The 19,532-nt window shown below is 29.7% G+C and overlaps 1 protein-coding gene across 2 annotated transcripts in view; it reads right to left on the bottom strand.

Annotated features, from left to right (window-relative positions):
* Positions 1-19,067, bottom strand: part of DIP-beta (Dpr-interacting protein beta) — a 66,061-nt gene extending 46,994 nt beyond the window's left edge. The window contains exons 1-2 of one of the 2 annotated variants that reach the window (XM_065508786.1): positions 18,938-19,067; positions 15,339-15,529 (exon numbers count right to left, since the gene is read on the bottom strand). In XM_065508786.1, the coding sequence (XP_065364858.1) occupies positions 15,339-15,464 (126 nt within the window). In that variant the 5' untranslated portion in view covers positions 15,465-15,529; positions 18,938-19,067. Of the gene's footprint in view, positions 1-15,308; positions 15,530-18,937 lie in introns of both variants that reach the window. The other variant, XM_065508785.1, reaches the window with a different exon arrangement.
* Between the last annotated feature and the right edge of the window lie 465 nt (positions 19,068-19,532).

Genomic DNA, 19,532 nt, shown 5'->3' on the forward strand with positions numbered 1-19,532 from the left:
ATGCGTCGTACATTTATGTATGCAAGAGTATTAGGACGTACATACGTACACATGTGTGTAAACATTTGTTTGCAACCAAACATTCAAATTGCTAAACATCCATCTGATAACGATAGAGAGAAAAAAACAATTGAATGAAATAGGCAGAAAGAATTGAAAAAACTGAACTAAGTGAACAACTCTAATGTGGCCTTAACAAACTGTATTGTCAAATATTGTCTTGTTTTTCAGTTTGACCAAATTTTTGAATTCAAATGCAATTGTAACGTACAGAGTTTTATTTCCCACAAATACACACCTTCCCACAAATACCCTGCAATTTTAAAAGTTAAAATTACTATTAGTTCAATTCCAGAAATAGTCTGAAGTATTGTCTTAGTACTATTTCAATACTATTTCATACTGTATCAGTACTATTCCAATACTGTCACAGTACTATTTCAGAAATGTTTTAGAACTGTTTCTGCATTGTTTCAGTACTTTTTTAGTACTGCTTCAGTGCTCTTTTAGAACGGTTTCAGTATATTTTTAGCACTGTTTAAGTGCTTTTTTAGAAATGTTTCAGTACTGCTTCAAAAAATTTAGTACTTTTTCAGTACTGTTTTTGTATTGTTGTAGTCTTGTTTTAGTACTCTTTCAGCAGTGTTTCAATACTGTATAGGTACTGTTGCAGTACTATTTTAGCATTAGTCTTATTTTAGTACTGCTTCTGTATTGTTTCAGTACTGCCTTAGTACTGTTCAAGTGCTGTTGCGGTACTTTTTTAGTACTGTTTCCGTACTGTCCCAGCACTATGTCAGTACTGTTTTAATACTGTTTTAGTATTGTTTTATTACTTATTCAGTAATGCTTCAGTACTGTTTCAGTTCTGTTTTAGTACTATTTTAGTAGTATTTTAGACGTTTCGAAATTGCTGGTGGTGTAGCTCCCTATGATTTTGCAAGTTCTTGTTGAGTAATATCTCGGCTACTGGAATGTGTTTATTTGGGCACTATTAACCTTCATAAAGTCTTGTGGTCAAATTTAAGCCATTTTGAAATTAAAATTTAATTTTTTCTAAAAGTTGAGTTTTTGATATAATGGATATTGTCTATGTACATGTCTTAGACATTTCTTTTCCCGAAATTGACCCATTGACGGTCCGAAATTCGAAGGCGTTATAAGGTTTGATATCCATATTGTACATGACTTAGTAACCGAGAGATATAGGCAAAAGTAGATAAAATAAAACGATGTAATCGTTTCCGTTTTTGTAGATTTTAAATAGAATCCTACTTATAATGTTCAAAAATAGGAAATCAAATTTTCTTCTTGCCTCGATTCTTTTTTCAAAATTTATTTTTGAGCTTTTGTTTTTTTCGTTAAAGTTTCAGTTCTGTTTTAGTACTATTTTAGTAGTATTTTAGTATGTTTTTATACTATTTCAGTACTGTTTTATATTTAGTACTTTTTTCGTAAATTTTATTACTGTCTCAGTATTTCTAAGTACTTTTTCTCAAGTTTTCTTTGTTTTCTTGTAAATTCCCTTACAATCACAATCCCCATATTGTATTCGCCTGTAAAAAGTCTTGAAGGTATATTGGTGGGTAGCTTGTGTTGGGTTTTGTTAACAAATTATTTCCATAAACTGCATGGTATTCATAAACAAGCTAATACATGTAGTTATATAGTGTTTTTTTTTGTACAGCATTAGTGTAAAGGTAGGGTCACATATGGCAAATATTTGCTCAAAAAAGCGTAACCACTTTTTAGCACAAATTTGTTTGACGTATTTACTCTTACATGTGTTTTTGTAAGATCAAACAGCATAAAATAAAACTAAATTTTTTGTTTTGAATCATCGTAATTAAAATAAGTTTTTTAAATAAATAATAGAATTCAAATGTATTTTATTTAGTGGTTACGTATTTTTCGTCAAATATTTGTCATGTGTGAACCTACCATAAGGCTGTGTGTTTTAAGCAAAGGTGCATATGGGATAAAGCAAAGCCTAAGTGGCAAGCAAAAGTGCAACGAGAGCTCTTGATCGTGAATAGTTTTAACTATTTAGAGCAACAAGATCGTTAGTATGGTGTGTTTCTTTAAATTGTAATTTTGTATTGTACTATGTTCAAGAATTATTAGCAATTGGCTTATAATTCGACAAAAATGTTTAAGATTTTGTTGCGAGCATAATATAATGAGTATTGCTATTCAAGAATTATAAAAAATAAAATAAGAAACAAACCATGTAGGTATTACTTTGCGCTTCTCAGCAAGTCGATAACAGACTGAAAAGTACACCACAGCATTAGCTTTAGTAATCTCTCAGATAACTCATGGCTAGAGCCATTTTGAGCATTTATTAGAAGTTTGTATGAAACAAAAAATGAAGGAAATGTAAAAATGTAGATAATATATCTGCAGATTACCTATTGTAAAGTTTGAACTCGAATTTCTAAGCAGGGAAAAATATCGCTAGATAGGTATTTCTTGGTAATCGATATATAGGTAAGAATAGGTTAAAAAATATTGCATATTAATAAACATTTATATCTGGGTGCTATGACTGTATGAGGGTTTTTGCAAAAAAAGGGGATAAAATTTAAAATTGATGTAATATTCTACATTAAGCTTACTAATTTTGGACTCACACAAACCCTTTTTTATTTAAAATTTAAAGGTGGAAACAAAAATACACGAGAAAACAAAAATAAAATTCAATGCCATTTAAATTCACATTTCGTAACGTGCTGGTAAAATAATTAATTAGTTCCAATATTTAGATTAAATATAAAATTTTATTATAAAATATGTTAAATTTGGAAGGGCCTTTGAAAACTCATATTTGTAAATTTTAGACTCTTTCTATTTCAAAATTATTGTTGAGATATATTTCAAAAAAATATAAAAACATTATAAGTTCCTTAATAAAAAAATTTTCTATGACAAATATTAATAGAGGGTTTACGAAAATTCAATATTTTCTCTTTTTTTTTAATTTAAAAGAGTTATTTGTAAAAAAAAAACGTTTTGCTTTGAATCTTTTTTATAGTAGTTTATATTTATTCCTTAACTAATAGGATTTGAGACTTCACAGCGTGATTTGAGACTTCACAGCGTGACTCCTGAGGAGTCAAAAATTAAACTCGAATTCGCCTATGCGAAATTTATGTCATTCGGATTACCCAGATTTATTTTAAAGTTATGATGATTCTGCCCATAAAATAATTATCAAAATATTTGGTAAATTCTTCAGTTTTATTGCTTGCCACTGTAATGTGTTGCTGCGTTGCCATTGTATCTATTATAGAGTAGCTAAATGCAACCATTCTTAAACGTTTATAATGTTTTATTTTTGTGTTTTTTGTGTTGTTGATGCTGAGACTTGTTTTTAATTATTGGTACCAAAAATTGTGTCACTTATAAACAGTCTACTCATATTGCGACAATTACGCTTAACCTAAAGTTTGCCAGGCATTCACACAAACACATTTGTATTGTATTCTTGTATAATGATAAGTATGCATGTGAAGGCATGTGTGACATATAGTATGCGACCAGTAAACATTTTTTGGCGGTTTTTAGAAACCACTCGATATGTTTTCAAAATAAAAAATTGGAAATTCTGAATGAATTCGTCATAAAAATGTTTAGTGGGTTGGGTTGTGTATGCACTATAATATTATTTGTATCTGCGATGGTGATGTACATTTGAGTGTTTGCACCACAGTTTGATACATAATTTCAGTATTGTGTGAACAATGATAAATGCAAATTCATTTTTAGATTTTTTGGGGCTGTATATGAGAGCAGCCTTGTTGCTATTATTGTTGTTGATAACACAAACAAAAATGGTTTGAAAAAAATGCATAAATATTCACATGTTCCTGCTGCCTGGGCACATTGCCTTAAAAACAATTCACACATGTAAATATATTTTTTCATGTTTACTAGGGTGCTGCTTATTTAGAGTTTAGACGTTTTTCGATGCTGCCAAGAACTAAAATTGTTCTCCTGAACGCCACCGAAAATCGAAAAATTCCAATATGAAGATCACCCTAATTCACATACATATATGTATAAGTATTTGAGTGTGTATATGATTACTTGTGTATGGGTCTGTATGTATGTATATTTAATAATGTGTGGGCATTGCAGCACGTACAAAAACATTTTTCGACCAAAAGTTTAATGGTCGTTTAAAAAATTTGTTTCAAATTCACAAAAATTTTAATACTCTCAGGTGAATGTTTGGCAGCAAATGCACAGCACACAGTTTGATTATGCATTAAAAACTGATCTTAAACATGAAATGAAAAATGGGTAAATATTAAACAAAAAAATATAAAACAACATACCGTCACCTGAAATGCAAAGGGGAGCAACAACCAAAAAATTATAAATTAAGTTTTTAATGGCTATTGGTACAGCGCATCAAGGCACACGTATTCACAAATTTTTAGCTTTCTATTTTTAAGAACAAGTAAAAAAGTATGATCGTTGGTCAAGCCCTACTAGTGTTTATAAAAAACCGACTTTTTAAAAAAACAGTTTTGCGGTTAACCGACATCGAAAAAACCGGTTAACCGTCATATGTGTATGTGTAGAAAACATAAAATGTCCAATAAAGCATACAAAGCATTAAAATTTGTAGTTTTTAGTAGTCAGGACCTATAAGATGCAAACACACTTTTTCTTAGCTATAATTATTTGTCATTATAAATCCTACCAAATCTATATATATAAAAATGTATGTTCCGAATGAACTCAAAAACGGCTGGTCCGATTTCGATGAAATTTTAAGGGAATCTACAGAATAGTTTAGCGGGTAACACTGTATCGTCAGATTTTTGATTTTCAGTCTGTGGGCGGAGGGGTTTGGCAAAATCAAATTTTTACATTATAACGCTAATGCCATATATATATATAAAAAATGGCTGGACCGATTTTAATGAAATTTCCAAGGAATCTTCACAATAGCCTAGCGGGTAACACTGTATGGTTATATTTTTGATATTCGGTCTGTGGGCGGAGGGGTGCACAGAGGTATGGCTTCATACATTTTTTTGCAAAAATTATAAGGAGTGGTCGTAGAGCGCTGAAATTTCGCACCGAGAATTATATGGACCAAGCTAAGAAAAAAATAAAATTTTATTAAAATCGACCACGCCCAACGCCCAATGCCTATACAATCCAAATAGATTTTTTCGTATAAAATTTTTCCTATCCAAGTAAAAGTCTAGAAATTTGGTACATATACTTTCTGAAACAAAAGAAGAACGTATGCTAAGTTTTATTAAAATCGGCCATGCCCACCGCATACCGCCCATGCAATCCAAATGTAATACATTTTTGTGCAAAAATTATAAGCATTGAAATTTGTCACCGAGAATTATATGGACCAAACTAAGAAAAAATTAAATTTTATCAAAATCGACCACGCCCAACGCTCACTGCCCATACAATCTAAATTGATTTTTTCGCATAAAATAGTTTATATCCAAGCAAAAGTCCAGAAATTTGGTACATACATTTACGGAAACAAAAAGGGAGCGCATGCCGAGTTTCAGTAAAATCGGTCACGCCCACGAGACCCATACATAGATAAGAATTATTTTTATATTTCGTTTATTATTCGACAAAAAATGTTAAGTTTTCATCCCGTTCCGAAAACTTCCGAAAACTATTTTTTTTAATCAAAACAAGATAATCCTACCTTTCATTTTATTAAAAAAACAGCTTGGGGAAAAGTGGGGCTAAATTTTTTTTTCTCCATGGAAAATCAAAAATAAAATAATTTTAAGAGGCTTATAAATATGCCCATATCTTCTTAACGGTTTATGATATCCCCATAATTTTTTTTTATTTATGAAGAAATGTTATATTTTTCAAATATGTTAAAGGTGAATTATTAGGAAAATTATACATATATAAACCACTGAATTGCGTGAAAATATATGTCAATTTTTCTTAACACCCTTGCATGGACTTTACTTCAATTTAAAAAAAAAAAAAATTTTTCTTAAAACTATCATCTTTAAACATTTCTCTACAAAACTGCATCATTTGATTTTTGAAATTAAGTGTTTGAAAAATTTACTTCTTGACACCAAAATCCCTCTGTGGGGTGTGTAATAATCAAATTTTTACATTATACCGCTAATGCAAAACATTTCATAAAAATGTATGTGTGTATGTATATTCCGTATGGACTCAAAAATGTCTGGACCGATTTTGATGAAATTTTGACGGAATCTTCAGAAAAGCCTTTTGGGTAACAGTGTAAAGTCAGATTTTTGATTTTCGGTCTGTGATAAACGATTTTGTTTACTCTTGCTTATTAGGTGCATGAATAAGAAATTTCCATACTAAATTTTTGAATTAATTGGAACCAGCCGAAATGCCACTACATGTATTAACATTGAAGGTTGGATCACCGACTTTGTACGACACTGTATATTAAAATCGAAATCGAGATGCAATATAAAACAGATGTTTTCTAAGGGCCAGCAACGCTGACCGAGTTCAGCTAGTAATTAATATAACTCCATTATCAGATTTCAAAAATATTTCAAATCATGGATATTTTTTGTTTCTCCTGTAATATTTGTGAAATGGACTTTGTACACTAAGCTAATGAAATGAATAATAAAATTAAATTTTAAGAACAAAACACGCTAATGAAGTCAAATTTATTGAAAGAAGGTATGTACATCATATCCAATTTAACGTTTGGAAAAACTATCACTAAGTTTATAATGATCATTATTAAGATTTAGCTTAACTTCTAGAATTATGCGGAATTAAATTTTTAATAGTTTCATTATGTGGAATTTATTCTGAAAAAGTTTTTCAGTAAACTCGTCGTCCTCTACTATTTAGAATCATTGTTATTCTTAAAAATATTAATCTAAAGAGGTTTATATTGTAAATCAGCAGTTTAGGTTTCAAATCAGACCAATAATGTGTAGGTATACAATGAATATTAAAAATGCACAAAAACATGAGATTTATTAATTTTAGTCCGAAATTTTAAAAACCGGTTAACCGAGTGATACAAATCGGATAAACCGGTTAACCGAAAATCAACATTTTAAATTAACCGGTTGGCAAAAAACTGAGATTTCGATGAAAACCCGGTTTATAAACACTAAGCCCTACACTAAGTAAATAAGCAACAACATTTTTCTTTTAAAATATCAATATGAATGAAAGTTATTTATGTTGAATTTTATGTGTATACCAACATTTTTAGGAGATTTATTCTCTTTAAAGCAGTGCCGCTCAATATCACAATTCCCTAGCACGCGTGATAGGGCAAGCAAATTCTGCTGACGCTACTTTGATACACATACACTATAAGCTTACTTGTGGGTTGTCTTATAATGATCATGTGTTTGTTGCTTTGTTTTCATCTCAGAGAACAAAATCAACTCAGTTGTGGTGTTGTTGTTGTTGTTTTTATTCTCCGCTGTTTTACCAACACAACCAAAGCTTTGATGGTATGTGTTTGAGCACCACTGCTTTAAAGTGATTTTCGGAAGCGGGTTTTATATGGGAGCTATGACTAATTATGGACCGATCGTAACATAATGTGGTGACATGAATTCCGTGTATTTACAACTTATTTTGAGCGAATCTACTCAGATAGTGATTCCGAGTCGATCGGTATACTTAAAGATGGGTGTTAGACTAATATCAAAATCAAAACACTTTTCATTTTATTAAGTTTTTTGTCTCTCCTCTAAAATTTTAAAAAGTGATGACAGGCCTTTTTGCATTTTAGATCACGATACAATAATTGCCACAAATAATAAATTGCTATTAATTTGAAAATACATATAAGAATTAAATTATTTTCATTTAAAGAGATATAAAGTCATAATGTCTACTGTAATTATTGTATATACTCTCGTATTAAGAATTCAGTTAAAGTCAAACTTTTAAAGAAATTAAAACTTTTTAACATTTGCTCTTTAAAAACTTTAGCATTCATAGCCATTTCACAATATTTTAGCAAAGAAATTTATTCGTTAAAATATTTTAAAGTTTCTATTGTTGTTTTACAATATTTGCTCGTACATGAATGAATGAATGACTAAATGAATAAATAAAATATATGGAAATGGTATTGTGAGAAAACCCTTTGTATTGTATTGTACATAGTTTATGTTAATTTTATTGTGTGTGTAAAACTTTTAACACAGAATTCTCTCTCGCACACACACACACAAATAATTCAACAATTACGCTTCAGCAAATAAACACGCATACATACATATGTAAAATACATAAATGGAAAACTCCCTTTCGATAATGTTTAACAGTTAACAGGAAACATTGCGTAGTTTAGTTTTGTAATTTATAAACATTTATAGAAGTTTTTGAATATTCACATTTACACTCAATTTACTCATACATACACGCACATTTCCATTTACATTAAAATTTCCTAAAATACGTTGATTGCATTAACACTTCCGTTTTAGTTGTTGTGAGCCGCACTATCATTTTGTTGTTATTTTTTTTTTTTTTTGGAATATTTATTTTGTAAAACATTTCATAGTGAAAATTTTAGGAATTTGTTTGTTGTTTTATAACTTACTTATTTACATTGTTCTATTTATTTTTACTTTACTTATACACATAAAATGATATTTAATATGTATCTTTTTTATTTGTTTATTTTCAGGTGAGTTTGCTATTTGCTGTTTACTGTATCCGTTATCGATTAAGGGGGAAATTTGAAAGTATTGAATTAAAAGTAAGTAATATTTCATGTATTTATAGTGATTTTAGTAGGTTTGTTTGTAGCCTTCATCAAACTATAGTTTTTACAATATTTACTTTCCTACTATTTATTGGCTTTTCTGAATATAGATAGGTAATTTGATTTAACGATGAATAGTGGGGAATAATCAAAATATTTGGGAAATAAATCTGCCATTTCTAACTGACTAAGTACACAATCAACAATGAAATAAAACACAAATTGCTAAATCAATGTTTCATATACCCCGATAGTTCCAAAAATGAAAATAATATTGGTTAAAGAGTAATAACAGCAAAACAAATTTTCAAGTTTGGAAATTTGCCTCTCTGTACTTCTATAGTATCCACGGAAACAATAGCAATCAACAAAATACATTGCCAACAAAAGCGGTAAATTTGCAATCTATATCGATTCCCTCTTATTACTCAAACCTATAGTTTCCAAAAACCGAATAATTTCAAACCCGTGGTTTCGGTTTTGTGATAATTTATTAAATATTAAGTGTTATAGAAACATGTCAAGTGAACCAACTTCTGAAATCGATGTCTTTCGATCGGGATGTAATTTGCACCAATGTTAATTCAATTGGATAGTAATTCAGACACAATTTTTCAACAAGATCGGTCCAGAACTCTCTGTGTTAGAGGGGGTCAAAATTTAACATTTTGGCCAAGCAGGTGTTTTTTCTTATCCATGTTACTTATTACCTATTATTCTTAGCAAAATGTGTCCCAAATAGTTTAGATAGCACTTTCTTTAATCTTTAAAAAAAAATATTTAAAAAAATATAAAAAAATTTTAATATATTTTTTTTTCGAAATCAAAAACTTTTTTGACTTTTTTTTTCTTAAAATAAATCTTAGATATTTTCCTTGAAGATCTATTTGGTCGCTTATATCTATCAAAATAAATGTTTTGTAACTCAAAACATAAAATTTTTTGTAAAATCAAAAACTTTGTTGACATTTTTTTCAAAATTTTTTTAATTTTTTTCTTAAAAGAAAGCTGAGGTCTATTCCTTTAAGACCTATGTGGTCGCTTAAGCTTTATTTTAAGAAAAAAAGTGAATACATTTTTTGATTTCGGAAAAAAATTATAAAAATTTTTTATATTTTTTTAAATATTTTTTTCGAAAGATTGAAGAAAGAGCTATCTAAACTATTTGCTAAGAACAATAACCTTGGTGCAAATTTCCTCTCCATCGGAAGACATCGATTTCGAAAGTTGGTTCACTTGACATGAAATCCCCCATATATTAAATTAGTTAGCTTATATATATTAAGGTTGGCTAGTATGCATCTCAGTAAAGAAATAATCAAGAATAGGGGACTGAATGGTATTGATACCAAAAAAGGTAAATTAAACCAAACTAAGAAGTAGTATTTCGTTCGTAAAATGGTACTTTTTGAATTTTCTATAACATTGGACCTAGAAACAGGAAATTACTTTGAAATTTCAAATTTGACGGGGATTTAAGTGTTGAAAATTGGTAACTTTTCTTCTAATAATGCTTTTTCTTATATTAAATTATTTTACTTATTGTATATATGTACATTAGAGTTCGTTTGTGACCAGGTCACTCAAAAGAATTTTAGATTTTTTGAATAAGCTCGATGAAAAGCTATTTTAAGCTTATGAAAACGTTACCAATATTTCATTTCTATCACAATTAGAGACGCTAATCGGGACTGGTTTTTGAAAATCCGGGGGTTCGGGATTTTGTAAAGAATCTCGAAATCCCGACCTGTGGTTTCGGGATTTTCAAAAAATCTAAAATCCCGAAAATTATAAGAAAGAAAAGGAAATAATTATGTCTTTACAATTGAAAGTAAATTTTTTATTTAGCAATTAATTTTTATTAGGCACTTAAAAGCGTAAAATACTTGCATAAGTACAAGGTTTCTGCGTAAATAAAAATAATGGAGTCTTTCATCAACAAATTATACAATTGATGTTTTTCGAATCCTTAAAAATAGTTCCAAAAACCTACACATCTTATAAAAAATTAAAAAAAAATTGTATTTTTTTAAATATGCACGATGAAAGGGCATTTTAAGCTCTTTAAGTGCGTTGAACCACCACAAAGAGTGAACATTTAAAAAAAAAATGGACGCTATTATTTTTATTTACGCAAAAACCTTCAGAAAAATTATGATACCCGAAAAACAAATGAAGTGATCTGGTCACAAACGAACTCTTATGTACATACTGGTAAAAACTTTTGTCTTTTAGCCTTTTAGCAATCGAATCTGAGATAAAATCAGTTTCATTTGAAGAGGATTTAAATTGAGTTTTGTTAGACATCTTACAAGAAAAGGTGAAGAATTGATTTTCTAGAGCCCCACTCAAGGAAAACTAAAAATACCATTAACTATATTGTAGAAGAGTTGAGCTTAACAACTTTGCTGAACATCACTGCAATATTCAGGCAAGTAGAATGTCAAAATGCATGAAAAAGGCACACAAAAATTACAATTTGCCCTATTTATTTATGGAAAATGGGATTTGGAAAATCCCGAAAACCCCAGGATTTAAAATTAAAAAATCCCGGGCTTCGGGATTTAGGAAATCCCGAAAACCCCGGGATTTTCGGGAACGGGATTCCCCGTTTAGCATCTCTAATCACAATCCGTTAAAAAGTTATGTGGCTTCAAACATGTTTTGTTAAGGCAAACAAAATTTATAATTTTTTTTTTAAATTATTATTTTTTTGTTAAATAAATAACTTTGAAGCCTCATAACTTTTTAATGGTTAGCGATAGAAAGGAAATATTGGTGCCGTTTTCCTAAACATAAAATGCTTTTTCATCGTGCATGTTTAAAAAAACTAAAACTCTGTTTTTTTTTTATTTTTTTATGAGATTTGCGCCCTCTGTTGTGGGTGTTTGGAACTATTTTTTTTTTATTAATTTTTGATGCAGAATTGACTGGTGAAATCATATTTGCAATATATTCAACCGTTCTACAGAAAAATGTGTTCAAAATGCGCGTCTTTAGGTGCGTTGAACCACCACAAGGAGTGAAAATTTAAAAAAAAAGACGCCATTATTTTTATTTACGCAAAAACCATCAGAAAAATAATGATACCCGCAAATCAAATTTTTTAAATTAACTCTAATGTACATAATACTTAGTTGGGTGATATGCTTTTGAGTAAAGAAAGAATAAAAGATAGAAGGTTAATGATAGTGAGGTAACAAAAACTGAAATTTCCATAAAAATTAAATTATAAACAGAAAACTAAACACCCACGATCCTGAATGAGAATATAAAAAGGTAGTTTTTTTTTCCAAGTAATGGTACTTTTTGAATATTTAATAACGAGTTTTAAGTGAATGCGAATTCAGAAGGGATAATTAATGGTAATATTTCTAAAATTAAAGCTATAAATTATAAATTAGGCACACATGATTCTGAATGAGTTAGAATTCACAAAAGGTGACTTCAGTGGTACCTTTCTTTTGCATTTTATATAACAATGGACCAAGAAATATGAAATTAGGCATTCATGATGCTGAGTGGGAATTCAAACGGTGGGTTTTTGTGGTACTTTTTTTACAATGAACAAATAAACGTGAAACTAGAGATATGTTATCACGAATGAGTAAGAATTGACAAAGGTCTACTTAATAGTACTTTTTTCTAGTTGTTGTGTCGAAGCGAAACGGGTCAATTAGTATTCCATACTTTTATTGGATATTTGAAAATAAAGACATTGTTACAAAAATTTGTCGGGAAATTTTCGTATAATCAATATCTATACCCTACACCACCATAGGGGGGGGTATAATGCGTTTGTGCAGATGTTTGTAGCGTCCAAAAATATTGATCTAACTCCCACCTTAAAGTATACCGATCGACTTAGAATCACTTTCTGAGTCGATTAAACGATGTCTGTCGGTCCGTCCGGCTGGCTGTCCATGTAAACCTTGTGTGCAAAGTACAGGTAGCAATTTTGAAGATATTTCGATCAAATTTGGTCAAGGGCCAAGCCTATTGAAACTGGCTGAAATCTGTCCATTATTTCACCTAGCCCCTATACAACTGTCCTCCTGAAATTTATCTTTATCAGTCATAAATGTTTAATTTATATAGGCATCTACACAAGTTTCGCTCGAATTAAGTTTTATATATACGGAATTCATTGCACCAAATTTTAGTATGATCGGTCCATAATTAGTCATAGTTCACATATAAGACCCACTTCCGAAAATCACTTTAACGTGCATAAATCTCCTGAAAATATTGGTATACACATAAAATTCAATATAAATAACTTTCATATAGACATAAATCACGCTACCTAATTTCATGGTGATCGGTCCATAATTGGTCATAGCTCTCATATAAGGCCTACTTCCGGGAATCACTCACCAATATAAATTATTGAAATTTTGTCAGAAAAATGTGTTTGCTTATATACTTATTGTAGGGCAGTAACCCAGGAAAAATTTTGTGAATTTTTGTAATGACCAATAGTTATTTCATGCATTCTTTTGTAAGGAGTGGTGGTTACCCAGCACATTATTTTATTTACTAGAATAAGTACTTATTTTTATGCAGGCTGGTAAAGAACTTTTGCATTTAGCACAGCTATCTAGTGTGTTTGACTGGAAAACGGGAGGTTAGTGGTTCGCCACCTGTCAAAGCCATTAATTTTTTTGTTCATATCATATTCATTTATATGTTGATGTTAAAACTATTGTTAACTTACAATAAAATAACTCGCACATGGAGCAGTGAGTTAGCAGCTTGACTATCAAACACAAGCAAATAATGTGACTGTTCGATTCCCACACAAGGCAATATTTTTTGTGTTTTTTTTTAGCTACATATTCTTGTTGTGAATTTACTACTTATTTCTCAACTGATTGTAAGTACATTTGTAAGCTTGACCCCTGAATTTTTTAAAAATCTCGAACAACGGTAAGTAGTGTTTCAGTCAAATAATAAGTAGTTATCGCTTTGCTCCAATTATACTTGCTAGCTTACTAGGTAAGCAAAGTTTTTGCTGGGAATGCGCAGCCATAGCACAATTGTGCAGAATAAAATCACACGTATTCTTATGCTCTTACATTTTAGTAGTCGTTGTCCACTCAACGAGACAACTAGGAATACGCATGAGCACTGGTGTATGACTTTTTCTATATTTTTCAGTTTTTGTATTTGTGTGTTTGTAGGTGCACTGAATAAAATAAAGAATTGAATGTGTATTGGTGAGAGGATTTATTTTTGCGAACCTCTGTTGTAGGGTATTATATGGTCGGGCTTGACCGACCATACTTTCTTACTTGTTTTAAATTAGACTATAATTTTAATTGTACTATATGTCTTAATAAATAAATGAATACATAAATAAATATTTACATATATCCTAGATAATTATCTGGTGATGTTCTCTCTTCTAAGACATACTTTCTCTTGTTTTTCAAATCGTTTAAATGGCAGCAAAGTCTTTAAAAAGCTATACACAATTTTATAAGTTTTATTTACATTAATTTCGTAGTGCTTCAAAATGGGTTAAACGATTTATTGTGCTTGACAAAACTTAAATCTCTCACTGTGTTTTTGCTACAATATAAATTTTAACTTTTATTCTCTGCTTAAAATTTATGACGAATATTTTAATGACATTTAATTAATAGGTAATAATTTAATTAAAAATACAAAAATAAAAAAAAACAATTTTATATACATATTATGTTGTATATTGTATTTAAAAAGGATGAAGTGGATAAAACAAAATAAAAATATACATAAAATACAAAACCAATAAATTTTGCATTAAAGTAAAAAAAGTGTTTTTTTTTGTTGGGCGAATTAAATTGCAAATTAAATGAGTTTAAAATCAACAAAATAAAAATCAGCATGTTAATGTGTGTTGCAACACAGTGTGTGGTGCATTAAAGAATCATGAATATGAAAAAAAGGACAAAAAAAATAATATGAATAAATATTAAAAATCAATAATAAAAATGTTTATGACCGTAATTTATTGGTCACACACACTCACATAATATTGCACAACAACAAATCATTGCAATTAAATTGAAAGCTGGTTAAATTTATATAAAAAATATAAAAATTGAATAAAAAAATGAATTGGTTAACAAGTTCAACATCTGTTTCTCATTCTGCCACTAAATGGGATTCATGGAAACCTTGAAAGAGAAACAAACGTTAGAAAATTATTGGTTTCTTTATGTTTTCCTCTGCCAAATGCCAAGTGAAACAAACCAATAAAAGTGCAAAGTTGTGATAGAGAAGTTGTGCAGTTGGTGCGAAAGGTGCAAAAGTGCTGGGTATTTATTAAATTTTTCTTTGATTTGTAAAAGAATTTATTAAACCAAAAGTAACAGTTTGCTACAGAAAATATAATAAATATTGTTTAATATTATTTTTTTCTTAAGTTTTCTCTTTCATTTAAGTGCAGGTGCTTTTGTAAGAAAAACAAAGTTTACTGTTTTAAAGTTTAAATAAAATTAAAATTGAATAAAGTGAAAAGAAATTTTTTATGTTTTTATTTTTACGCCTTTTAAAACCGATTACATACCTTGGCTGGTGTTCCAGAATCTCCACTCACCCTATGACCACCCAAATTATTGACCACACAGGTAAATGTGGCATCACGTCCTTGCGCCACCGTCACATTTTCCAATGGTATTACAAAGTCTGGCTCGAATGCACTCACTGATGATGATGACGACATTGAAGATCCCGAGTTCAGTGTTGAGTATGATGTGTGAGAGGAAATTTTGTTGGAAATGCAAAAATCTTTGATTTCATACATGTTGATATGGTTTTTGTTTTAGTTTTGAATATAACAAAAAGTGAACAACAAGAACGAAAATTTTTAGTTATATAATTGAAGCAGTTTTGTTTTTTTTTTTAAATGGAAATAATAAATTTTATTTTTAAATGGGGAAGTTAGAAAAAGGAATAATTTTGCATTATTTAAAGATTTTGAACGATTAGCTAAAACTTTATTTCGATCATATAATTTCCAAATTGATCCATAATCGCTAGAAGCCCCTTCTTTAGAGTAGCACACTCCATAACGTTGTAGGACGCATTATCGAAAATTTAGTGATACATCATGACGATCACAATTTGCAAATTATCAACAGATCGAACGAGTTATTGAAATTTTTATTACAGATCTGATGAGCCTAAATTTCAGGGAATAGAAGTGACATATACAAGGTGTCCGGCTAGTAGACTGTATGATCAGACATTTTTACAGAGCGAGTTGAAATGAGTTATTGATACTTTTCGAAATTTTTAATTTAGAAATTCTCTATATGATAAATAAGTCCAATTTTAAGGGAGTTGATTCAACGGAGGCGGACAAAACTCAAAAGAATTTATGTATAAAATGCCCCGCTATTATAATCCATTGTCAGAACCTTCAATATAAAGAGTTAGAATGAGTTATTGCGATTTTTCCAAATGTTTAAATTTTGATTTTTCTAAGGGATTAATCTAATTTTTATGTAGGATTTGTATATAAGACTGCTCGCAATTATAATCTGTAGTCAAAACCTTTAACATAGCAGTTTGAAACGAGTTATTCGGGTTTTTCCAAATTTTAAAATTTGGAATTCAGTTTTCAAAGAAAAATAATGGAGTGCGTGGACAACTTCTAAAAGTATTATGTATCTGCTTAGTATAAATCAGAACGTTTAAAAAAACAAGTTCGAATGAGTTATTAAGAATTATCAAAAATTTAAATTATTTCATGAAATTACGACTTTTTAATAAACAGAGGCAACGCAGACGGACAATAGTTAATAGGATTTACGGACAAAATACGTCGCTATTAGAAGCCTTAACCATTGAAAGAGCGAGTTTAAATATTTAAGAATCGTTCGTTACAGAACTAATTAGTATGAAATTTAAAATTCTCTAAGGGTGCAGTTTTCACAGGCAGAGTGGGTAAAGATGTTAAGATGTTTTTCAGGGAATTGTGGCAACCTGGGTGGACAAATGTTCATAAGATTTATGTACAATATGTCTCGCTATTACAGTTAATGGTCACATCACTCAATATAGACTGGATGGTTGTCCATATTTACCTTGTGCGCAAAGCACAGGCACCAATTTTGAAGATATTTCGAATAAATTTGGTACATGCATTAAAACTGAATTGAACGATTCAATTTTTGTTAATTCAAATATATTACAAATTGAAAAAAAAATATATTTTCTTCATTCAGTTTTGTTTTGCTTTTAATCATAAACAAAATTAATTGCAAGAAATTAAGTTAAGCCTTTTTGTAATTGATTTGAATTAAAGAATAATTTAATAATTTTTTTAAAACTATTTTGTAATGGATTCATGGAAATTTTAATGATTCAATAAGGAATTATTTCTACAAAGAATGAATTCTCAACCGCATGAATTCAATACATTTCAAGTGCAAAGGAATTAAACTAATGAATTAGTTTATAATGAATTCATTAACGAAATGGTTAATAGACAAAATTTATTTTGATTTTAAAAATGGAATTATAAAAATTAGTTCTTTTGATCATATGAAAAAAAAAATCTGAAAAAAATCAATGAATTCCAGTTAATTTCAATAATTAATTTCTTAGCTTAAATTATGAAACACTGGTTTTTTGAAAAAAAAAAATTATTTAATTTTTCAACATAGTCTCTTTTGAGCTCTATGCACTTTAGCCAACGTTTCTCGAATTTTTTTATCCCTTCCAAAAAATTAGATTTGTCGAGGTCATCTAAATAGCTATTTTTGTTAGATGATTTTATCGTTGGAGACAAATCTCTTTTCTCCGATACATTTCTTCAGGTTTGGAAATAATAAATAGTCACTCGGTTACTCACTGCACATGTGTGTAACCTTTTGTTCACTCGAGGAGCAATCTTGCGGTAAGCTTTCTTATTCCCAAATCATATTTCAAAATTAAACTGAGCCATGTGAAATGTCTATTGCTTCCCCAATCTCACTTAAAATCTCTGATGGGTCAACACCATATCGTGAGTTTTTTCAATTGTTACAGGTGTGGTGACCTCAACTGGGAGTCCAGAACGTTCGGCATCTTCCATATTTGTACGGCCACAACAAAATTCATTAAAACCATTTTTTACCATTGAAATTGCTGAGGCAGAGTTCCCATAGTATTTATCAAGATTAGCCTGTATTTGAGTGATGTTTTTTTTTCAGCAAAAATGAGCAGAAGAAATTCGTTTTTTTTCAATTTCTGCTCAAATCACGAGGAAGTCTGCTATCAATGGCTGTCAAAAACAAACTAAATTACACAGCTTCTTCAGGACAGCAGCCTGTTGACACGAGTATTGCTCATTCAGTTAAGATCTGTGAAATTGAAAAAGTCACGGACTTATTGACCCACCCAAGCATTTGCAACAAGAAAACGAAAACTTCAAAATTTAAATTTAAATATCTTTTGAACTGTAACAGATAACTTACAACATTACATTTCCACTTTCTTTATAACAAAATTTCATTCATAGAAATCTGTCTATATTTTTAAAAGTTACAATCTGTAAAAAGGTCTTCTATTCAGTGGTGGTCAGCTTTGACTCCCTGTATCTGTTCATGTATTTTATAAGGGTGGTCACCGATTTAAAATTTCTTAAAGCATGTATCCTCCTCTACGATTACTTCATATAGAAGAACCAGTAGGTAGTGGATTTGTTATCACTTTTTCTAGATCCCACAGTAAATCGTCCTGTACTTTGTTAGAACATTTCAGAAATAGGAAAACATACCGTAACCTCTTATAACTAATCAGTAGTAACTAACCATGTTATCTGTTTCATAGTCCATACATCTACTAGTTATTAACCCAAGGCACCATCACTGCATTTCATAATTGAATTTCTCGACAATTCATATAAAGAAACCCATATAGATTCCAGCATAGCAACATTTTAATGTTAAGTTAATTTCTCTGTGTATGTTTCTTTTAACTAAATATTTATTTTTTTTTGTTCAAAATTATTCCTTTTTTAATAACAAATTCCCAAACTAAATAAATAAAAAAACAAATTAAATTGTTGCAAAATTATATTTCGAAACAAAAAACATAAATTTAGCAACAAAATATAATTTGAAAAAAAAACACAAATTTAAATTAAAAAAACATTTTCAAAACACACATCCATATAAATTTAGACACATAAAATCCAGTGAAACTCACCTATACAGTTGCATAATAAAAATATCGTCAATAAATTCCATCTCAGAATGTTTGTGTGTGAATAAAGGATTTGTTTAAAAATTAATACGATTTCTTTGCTGCTAAAATGATAGAATTGCTCCTGATGCTGTTGATGATGCTGGTAATGGTGGGGATGCTGCTGCTGGTGATGATGATGATTGGAAAGATGCTGCTGTGGATGCTGATACTTTTGTTTCTGTTGCTGCTGTCTGCTAATTGGTTTTTGTTGTTGTATATTTATCATCTTGTTGTTGATGTTGTAAAATTTAAGAGCATGTCTTGTTTTTGTTGCAATTATTATTGTTGTTATTTAGTTATTGTTGCTGTTGTTTACTGTTGAGCTGCTGCTATTTGTAGCACTAGCTCCTCTAGCAGCAGTACGTTGCTAGTTTAATTAAACTTTTTTGCTGGGCAAATTATTGCTGTAACAAAAAGAGCAAAACAATATTGTGTTAAAAAAAATTTTGTTAAACTTAATTGTTGTTAAATTAAATGCTTCTTTAATTTGTTGTTGGTTTTTTGTTTTGTTTGTTTTACACTCAATATTCATCGTTTTCATTCCACTTAATTAATG

The sequence above is a fragment of the Calliphora vicina genome, chromosome 4 (assembly GCF_958450345.1).
Source record: "Calliphora vicina chromosome 4, idCalVici1.1, whole genome shotgun sequence".
In the NCBI taxonomy this organism is placed as follows: domain Eukaryota; kingdom Metazoa; phylum Arthropoda; class Insecta; order Diptera; family Calliphoridae; genus Calliphora; species Calliphora vicina.